The sequence below is a fragment of the Diospyros lotus genome, chromosome 8 (assembly GCF_014633365.1).
Source record: "Diospyros lotus cultivar Yz01 chromosome 8, ASM1463336v1, whole genome shotgun sequence".
NCBI classification, from domain to species: domain Eukaryota; kingdom Viridiplantae; phylum Streptophyta; class Magnoliopsida; order Ericales; family Ebenaceae; genus Diospyros; species Diospyros lotus.
In genome coordinates this window covers 34687668-34696710 of record NC_068345.1, presented here as the reverse complement: position 1 = coordinate 34696710, position 9043 = coordinate 34687668, and the positions used below count along the sequence as shown (strand labels likewise).

General features: G+C 37.5%; 1 protein-coding gene across 3 annotated transcripts; it reads left to right on the top strand.

Moving 5' to 3' along the window:
• The first annotated feature begins 253 nt into the window (after window positions 1-253).
• On the top strand, window positions 254-8985 carry LOC127807493 (protein FAR-RED IMPAIRED RESPONSE 1). Of its 3 annotated transcripts, none has more exons than XR_008024694.1 (10): window positions 257-942; window positions 4509-6812; window positions 6917-6973; window positions 7053-7121; window positions 7229-7297; window positions 7408-7470; window positions 7565-7633; window positions 7878-7946; window positions 8023-8213; window positions 8642-8985. XR_008024694.1 is itself a non-coding variant. In XM_052345375.1 (10 exons), the coding sequence occupies exons 2-9, from the start codon at window positions 4548-4550 to the stop codon at window positions 8092-8094; spliced, it is 2733 nt and encodes a 910-aa protein (XP_052201335.1). In that variant the 5' UTR covers window positions 265-942; window positions 4509-4547; the 3' UTR covers window positions 8095-8106; window positions 8642-8985. The 3 variants fall into 3 exon arrangements, 2 of the variants coding, with proteins under 2 accessions (XP_052201336.1, XP_052201335.1); XM_052345375.1 differs by having other exon boundaries at window positions 265-942; window positions 8023-8106; XM_052345376.1 differs by lacking the exon at window positions 7053-7121 and having other exon boundaries at window positions 254-942; window positions 8023-8106.
• The last annotated feature ends 58 nt before the right edge of the window (window positions 8986-9043 follow it).

Here is a 9043-nt window from a genome sequence, read left to right as displayed (position 1 = left end):
TCGCCCTTCAAATAAATTTAAATACGATCACAATTTATATACATTCGAAGTGAACTATTGAGAAGCAATTGTTTTCTCCATAGATTCCCCTTTATATTATGCAAACAGGATCCCGAAGGGATGATAGGCATACTAAGACCTTATCCACTCTTATTAATCTTGTAATACTTTACTCTGTACCATGGTCGTGGTGTGAAAAATCTCAATGTCCGTTGGGTTGAGAATGCATGGTTTTGATCTCTGTATTTGTGTCGTTGTTCAATTGCAAGCAGTGAGCATTGAACGCGGTGCTCAATGGTCACGGGTTTGGTTTCTACCCGAAGCTCTTGCAACTTCCAAGATATACCGATTGTATATGTTTCTTCGCAAGGCAGCGATTAGCTATCTTTATATGTTATTTACAGGATCAGTCTTATTTGAACTTGCGTTTGTAACAAGTAGAAGTTATCTGCATTGTGTTCGGTAATATGTAACAAACAAACGATGTTTCAAAAAAATAAAAATAAAAAATAAAATATATATAACAATAACACCCAAAAGGCACAAGCAGGCAGCAGCAGTAATTCCTTCGCACAAACACTATAGTCTATTTCAGCAACAAAGGAAGGAATCGAAGCAGCAAGGTGAGCCATCAACCCTAGATCCATGGTAAACCAATTAGACTGGAGGAGGGATGACCACCGGAGATTTGCGTCACAGGCGAGCCTGCCGGCGGAGATAAGTTGCCGGTAGGGTCCGCCACGCGCCGTCAAGTGCCAAGGGTTACTGCCGCGTGACGTGATGACTCCAACCGACCTCCGGCAACTCCTCACGAACTCGCTTCCCTTAAATCTGCAGAGATTATGTCCTCTACAGCTACCAAAAAGCACGAAAAATGGAGAAATTGAAAGAAAATTGCACTGCTTTGCATCGGTTTACATTCCAGCGGAGAAATGAGCTCGAGTATGCTCCTCTCTACTTGCTTTATCATTTTCCTTGTTCTTATTACATTTTTTTGGGACATAACACGATCTTTTGAAGCCGATAACCTTTCATTTTCATTTTGCTTTTTTCTGTTTCTTCTTGGTTCCAGCCTAGGCGCTCGCCTGGCACCACGCGAGGCGCTTCGGCGGCGCCTTGCCTTGCCTGAGAGCCTAGGCGATCGCCTTTGACTACACTATCATGGATTTTGATGATGGGTTAGGCTTAGTTTGATTCTGGGTCCTGAGTGATTTTCTTTAACTAAGTGGCTTTAAACTAGAATTTTGTAGAGCCAATGCTGAATCCATTTTTGAGGATGAGCTATGGTAGCAATGACAAGGTTTCTCTTTTGGGACTGGAAAAGGTAATAGTTTCCACTGGAAATAGCTTATTTGCAACCAAAAAAAAAAAAAAAAGAGAGAGAGAAAAAATAAAGAAAGAATAAAAGCAAAGGGAAAGTTGCGTGCATAAATGACCCTGCTCTTACTCTCACAGAATGATGAGCCTCATGCAAAGGGGACACTGTTTAATTCTTAATCGAACTTTAAGCAAGGGATTCTCATGTTTGCCTTGTCGAATAAGTTCCTCAAATTGAATAACTTTTTCATAAGCTAACTATGAGTATGCTATGCAAATTGTTCAAGTCCAAGATCCGTGCTTTGTAGTCAGAGTTTCTCAAGAATTTGCATCCTTTTGGGGTTGGTGCTGCCACATAATTCATAGCCCAGTTATTCTTCAATTGTTTCAGCACCGATGCTTATGAGGGCATGTGGAAGACGTTGCAATTTCCACTATAACGTAGACTGAAATATCTAGCATTCTTGCAAAATTCCCGTTAAGTAATTACACTGGTACCTTAATAATCTTTATAATACATCTCCTCTAAATGGACTTGGAGGATTTTAACTGCTTGTCTGATCAAGTGACCAATTGCCAAGTAGCTTCGAGAGTTGTGACTTTGGTTTATGCATGATTTAGAATTTAGGGAGGAGAAAGAAAAAGAAGAAAGATGTAATTAGATGTGGGATTTTCTATCCATCACTCGTCTATTTATATAGAAAAACAAATGTAATGGTGCTAAAAATCAAATACTAGCTCTATTGCAATTATGCTATAAAAAATTATTGGAAAACAAAATATAGGATTAACATTCTCCCTTTGTGTGTGTGTGTTGGGGGGGTGTGGGGGGGTGTTCTTCTTTTCCCTTATCTCTGTCAACACAAACCACTCAGAGTTGTTCCATGTCTTGATTGAGAACTTGCTGTTTTGTACCCACTGGTCTGGATTCTGGAATGTTTCACGTAGAGTTAGGGTTTCGATCAACTTTACCACGCATTAATCGATTAATGACACAGGCAGGGCCTGGCAACAAAAACTGCCATAGAAGTAATAATTCAAATTGATGAATGGAGGTTGACACTGTACTTGAGCTACTTCTCTTATACGTGAGCCTTTATACCAAATCCATGCACAGGTTGCCTGACTTGAAAGCATTCACCAATTGGTAGACTTTACTTGACCACTTGGAGGATTTTATGCTGCCAAGTACTTATGATCCAACAATGAGAGAGAGTTTCTTCACATGTTACATCCGTGGAGTTGTTAGTCCAAAGTAGTAATCCTTCAGTGATCTTGATAAGCTTGTCTACCTTCTCAGATTTGACAGAAATTGTCAAATGTATTTTTTCTGTGGCCAATAAACTAAAGTGTCATTGGCTCATGGTATTTTGTTTATCTTTTGATGATGGGTCCTGAAAAATGTGATTAGTGGCCTTAATTTCCCATTGAAAGTGGATTTCTCGTACCTATATCCTATCAATTTGCAGTCCTTATTCTCTTATCAGTTGATAATTCCCCACCTTAAGGTGTTACCTCATGAATACAATGGATTGGCTCCAATAAGCAAGAGTTGGAATGGAAGTGGGACATAATTGTCAATAGATGTTCCTTTCAGGATATAAAGGTATGAGGATCAGTTCCTTCTAGAATTTTGTTGGCAATAGGAATTGAAAACAAAATGTGCGGGTATACTCAATTCCATGGAGATGATTCAATTCCTCGTAAAAATTTATTGCATGTCACTTTCACCATTCCAAATTCATATGGCTTGATACAAATTTATGCCATTTGATTGTTTTTGTGTGACAATTTGAACATTGGATAGTTTAACCTGCGATGGAAAGATTTTTTTTAAAGCATTCAGTCCTGCTCTATCTTAGAACTTGTAATTGACAATGCACAAAGTATAAAGGGAGCTTCTTCGTGCAGTAATTCATAAACGTCATTTTATTTTACATGTTTATTTGTTGGAGCTAGGATGTATGTAATTGAAATATTGAAATATTTGATTTTTTCAACACATAAAATTATCTTCCAAAATGCAAAGAAACATGTAAAATGGGAGTGGAGAAATTGAGTAGTCACTTCAATGGTCTGAACAAGTTGTTAGCTTTGAAGAAGATCTACACTTGTCGTCATTAGCTAGTTTTCTTTTGATCCTTTTGCCATTGCTTATTTCTGATTTCAGAATTAAATTCTATGATAGGATTTTGAATATGAATAGCTGATTAAGGCTTGTGACAGCGATGGAGTATAATTTTGTTTTAGAACTTTAGAAGCCTTGTTGTGTTGAATACTGAAGATGCACAAGTGTGAACAATTTGTGATTGTGTAAATTTCTTGCTTTATGCTTAATGTGTATCCCAAGTAGATGACATAACCTGGGTTCCTCCTTGTTTATTATCCATTAAATAATATTGACTTCATGTCTTTACTAATCTGGAAGCTGATAATGTTAGTTTTTGGTGGTTCTGTTTTATCTGGTCCAGTTGATGCATTTGGAATATGTTTTTTTTCTAACATCATGATTACATTTCTTATGATGGAGCTCATGATTTATGTGTTGAACCATTGACCTGGCTGATTCCTTTGTCCTGCTTACCTCTCCTCGACCTCTTACCTATTTTCTTTTCTGTTTTTTCAGCAACGTACTTTTTTTCTTGTCCTGTTTTTCCTTGTGCATGGGCAATGGCAACATTATATAGCACAAATAATTAATTATACCAGGAATAGATTAGCTAACTGCACAAGCTCCTAACCTCAAGTTGCTGAAGACATTTATGGTGCCAAAAAGGTCTGCATATTTACCATGCTATGTTAGTCTCATAACTATTTCTCCTTCATCTGGGGGATCTTGAATGTGTATAGTTGATTAAATTTCTATTCTATATTTGATTACAATGCAGTAGTTCATTTTTGTTTATTTTCATGAATGTGGTAGTAGAGTTGTCGTGTTTCTATTGTTCTTAGCAAACTCAAAACCATCATTTTGAATACCTTTCCGGAGGGTATGATTTTTATATTAAAATCCTTGCTGTGTTAAATATTGTGAATGCATAAATGTGGGTCATTTGTGATTCTGAAAAGTTCTTAATGTAGATTCATGTGGAAACCTAGTAGATGACATAACCCGGGTATCTTTTTTTTTTTTTTTTTAATCTTTTATTTTGCACTACTAATGATTTCATCTGGTTGTTCTACTTCTTCAGCTATGTTGTAAAATCTAACACAGGAATAAAAGATCCGTCATGATAGGAATAGATCTTGAACGGACATCAGGAGAACATCAAAAAGAAGATGGTGGGACTCAAGTGAATGTAGATGCAGAGGACTGTGGAGGTGAAGTATGCAATAGAGATGGAGTTACAGTGAGTAATGCTGAACATGATAAAGCAAAAGCAGGAGAAAATGTGAGTGGAGGCACATCAGTTGCTCAACATAAAGTGTCAACCACTGATGATATGGATATGAATTGCCATACAAGCATAGAGCCTCATGATAGCATGGAGTTCGAATCCAAGGAGGCGGCCTTTTTGTTTTATAAAGAATATGCCAAGTCTGTTGGGTTTGCTACCATTATAAAGGCCAGTCGGCGATCTAGAATATCTGGAAAGTTTATTGATGCTAAATTTGTGTGTACTAGATATGGAAGTAAGCAAGAATCTGCTGCATCTAAAATTCCAGAACCTGTTCCACATGTAGACAGCATGCCAGGCATACCTATCAAGAAGAAGAGAGGTAGAATAAATAGATCTTGGTCAAAAACAGATTGCAAGGCTTGCATGCATGTCAAGAGAACACAGGATGGAAGGTGGGTTGTTCATACTTTTATAAAGGAACATAACCATGAAATATTTCCAGATCAGGACTATTACTTCCGAGGTCATAGGAACATAGATCTAGGTAATAACAATGTTGATGCTTTGCATGCTATCCGGGCTAGAACAAAAAAGATGTACACGACAATGTCCAGACAATCTGGTGGAATTAAGAAAGTCTCTACTCAAAAGAGTGGCATCTCAAATAGTAGTCAACCGCATTTGCCTTTGGAAGATGGGGATGCACAAGCTATGCTTGAACATTTTTTGTACATGCAAGATGAGAATCCCAACTTCTTCTATGCACTAGATTTGAATGAAGAGCAACTATTGAGAAATGTTTTCTGGGTTGATGCCAAAGGACGGCTTGATTATAGAAATTTTGATGATGTAGTATTTTTTGACACTACATATATCAAGAATGAATATAAATTGCCGTTTGCTACCTTCACTGGGGTGAACCATCATTGCCAATTCATTTTGCTTGGATGTGCATTACTAGCAGATGAGTCTAGATCTACATATTCTTGGGTGATGCAGTCATGGCTAAGAGCAATGGGTAAACATTCTCCAAAAGTTATATTGACTGACCAAGACAAATCCTTGAAGGAATCTGTTGCTGAGATTTTTCCAGATGCTCGCCATTGTTTTTGTTTGTGGCATATATTGAACAAGATTCCAGAAAAGCTTGGTTCTGTGTTGAGGCAACATGAAAGTTTCATGCCCAAATTTAACAAATGCATTTTTAAATCTTTTACAGATGGCGAGTTCAAAAAAAGGTGGTGGAAAATGGTCAATCGATTCAATTTAAGAAATGACATATGGTTTCAATCATTGTATGAAGATCGTGAGCAGTGGACTCCGACATATATGAGAGAGATTTTTTTGGCAGGAATGTCAACAACCCAAAGATCAGAAAGTGCAAGCACCCTCCTTGATAAGTACATGCAAAGGAGAACGACACTTAAAGAGTTCTTAGACCAATATAAAACAATTTTACAGGATAAATTTGAAGAAGAAGCAAAGGTGGATTTTGAAACATGGCATAAAGAACCAACATTAAAATCTCCCTCACCTTTTGGGAAACAAATGGCAACCATTTACACACATGCTGTATTCAAGAAATTCCAAGTGGAGGTTTTGGGAGTGGTGGCATGCCATCCCAAAAAAGAAACTGAAGACAGTGGAACCACAACATTCAAGGTTCAAGATTTTGAAGATAATCATGGTTTTGTTGTGGTGTGGAATGAGAAAACATCTTATATTTCTTGTTCTTGTCATTTGTTTGAATACAATGGTTTCCTTTGTAGACATGTGATGATAGTTCTTCAAATGTATGGTGTGCACAATATTCCACCTCAATATATTTTGAAACGCTGGACAAAGGATGCTAAGAGTAGACAAATTAGGACACAGGGTTCTGAGGGTGTTGAGAGTAGGGCCCAGCGCTATAATGATATATGTCAACTGGTCTTTAAATTGGGTGATGAAGGGTCTTTATCCCAGGGTAGTTACAACATTGCATTCAATGCACTGGAAGAAGCTTTGAAGAAGTGTGGGAAAGCGAACAACTCAATTCAAAATGTCCAAGAGCCAGGCTCACCTTTGATTCATGCTCTCCATGACTTTGAAGAAGGTATTGGAGGTAATGTTACAAGCAAAACAAATAAAAGCAGCATCACCAAAAAACGACAGGTAATTTGACCTTTTGTGCATGTCATCCATATTTTTCAAGTTTTTTTGGTGGCGGATATTAGAGATTGTTATTTACTAAGTAGGTCTTCATATTAATATTTTAGGAACAGACAGAACCAGAGTTAACCACCTTGGGAGTGCAGGACAGCTGGCAACAAATGGTTTGTTTGCTGGATTTCTATTAGATGTAGACTGATTTATGTTGCTATTTTTTTAATGTGGGTTCCACACTTGTTGTAGGGACACTCAAATTTACAAGCACCGACCCTTGGTTGTTCTTATGAGCTGCAACAGAGCATACAAGGGATGGTATGTTCTATTTTCAATGTGGACCTCAATGTATTGCTACTTAGATTATTGTATCATGGACAGAAGTATGATGTGTTCTTATGCCTGGACTGTTATACTTGTTACAGGAGCATCTGACTGCAAGAGTTCCAACACATGATGGCTATTTTGGCACTCAGCAAATTATTCAAGGGATGGTATGGGATATGATTGTATTCTAACATGTTGACCAAGAAGTTAAGGTTGAGATTTTTGTTATCTGTTTTCCAACCTGAATTTGCTTTCTGGACTTATATTGTATGGGCAGTTAAGTGCAGCAGCTCCAAGCCGTGATGATTACTTCAGTAGTCAACAGAGCATGCAGGGGCTGGTGATGCATTTTGTAGCCGTTACATATGTTTCTGCAATCTTTGATTTTGTTTCTAGCTATAATAAGACTTCAATCTGTTTCTATCTTGTTACAGGGACAATTGCATTCAATAGCTCCAATATATGATGGCCCTTACCTTAATCAGCAGAGGTTGCTTGGACTGGTATGTCATTTTATATGTTTGCTAACTGTCATTGTTTTAGACTGAATGACATTGACATCATTTCTTGTAGGATGTGCTTGTAATAACATGATTAATTACAAAGCGTTTGTGTTAAAAATAATTGACCTACCTAACTGAACTATGATGGGTGATTTTTGTCTTGAGTGAATGAACAATTTTGGTTTCCTCTTCTGGTGACATGTAATGAGACAACTAAATGATGGAATAAATTATATGCTTGCAGGGGCAATTACATTTTAGGCCGCAAAGTGTTCAAACTTGTTTCAATATTCAAGACAACATACAGGACATGGTAGCACGCAATACCTATTCTTTTTTACCTTCGGTTTCATGGAAGTCAATGTAACTGGTTTTCAATTTTGTTTTAGGGGCAGTCTAATGTGGGACCCATGCAATTGCATGTCATGGGAACAAAGGCTGTGCACCCAAAGCAGAGGTAGCTGCTAATCCAAGTAAGTAGCTTATGAGGGTGGTCATATCTTCAAAGACGTTTACATCAAGAACTGCAGATCATTGTTATTTTCATGGATAGCTCGATCTGATGGTTTTAGCCTTTTAGGTTAGTCTCTTCCCCGTTGAACTAGGCCAATATTTGATGAACATTGAACTACCCTGTGACACTCCCAAGCAAAAAAAACCTATATTTTGTTAGGCCACACTTTGGAAATCCTTTTCGGGTGAAAATTTGACAAAAAAGTTTCTTTATTGCTTGAAGTGTTCCCTTAGGATGGATGATCAACCCAAATTCCTTTCTCCTGTATCATCAACATTTTTCTCATTTTCCTGTTATTTTTGCCTGAAAGGTTTTTCATGATTGTTGAGCTAATGACAATTCCTGAACTTTGGTTATATGCTGAGAAACAGCTTCCAAGGGGAATATCAGCCTTTTGTTTATCGCTAATTTTATCTTTATTTTTAACTTAAGTGGTTTATGAATTCTCATTAAATCAAATGGTTTTACCCTTGCTTTTATCTATTGCATTGCAGGGGTGGAGGAGACTGACTGCACGTATATACGTGAATTGCGCCCAGTAATTTGACCATTTTTACTCTTAATACATTACAATTCTACCCTAACTGCATCTTAAGTTCTTATTTAATTTCTTGTTATTATGAAGTTAGTAGGGAGAACATATGGTGATTGTAAAGCCCCCAGCCCCAACGCCCCCCCCCCCCCCCCCCCCCCAAAAAAAAAAAAAAAAAAAAAAAAAACCCTCAGAAGAAGCTCAATTGTAAATGTTGCTTGCTGTCAAAACCTTGAGGATGATAGCTACTGGTTTACTTGGCCATAGTTTTTTGTTCTTTTGGAAATAATAATTGAATTTTGTAAAGTTGAAGTGACTCTTTGAGTCTTGACTCAATGGTATGTCTACTGGGAACGCTGTACAA

Coding starts and splice junctions, on each gene's coding strand:
- LOC127807493 (XM_052345375.1), top strand. CDS start 4,548: ATGATAGGAATAGATCTTGAACGGACATCAGGAGAACATCAAAAAGAA. Junction 7,471..7,564: donor AACAGAGCATGCAGGGGCTG/GTGATGCATTTT, acceptor ATCTTGTTACAG/GGACAATTGCATTCAATAGC. Junction 7,947..8,022: donor AAGACAACATACAGGACATG/GTAGCACGCAAT, acceptor ATTTTGTTTTAG/GGGCAGTCTAATGTGGGACC.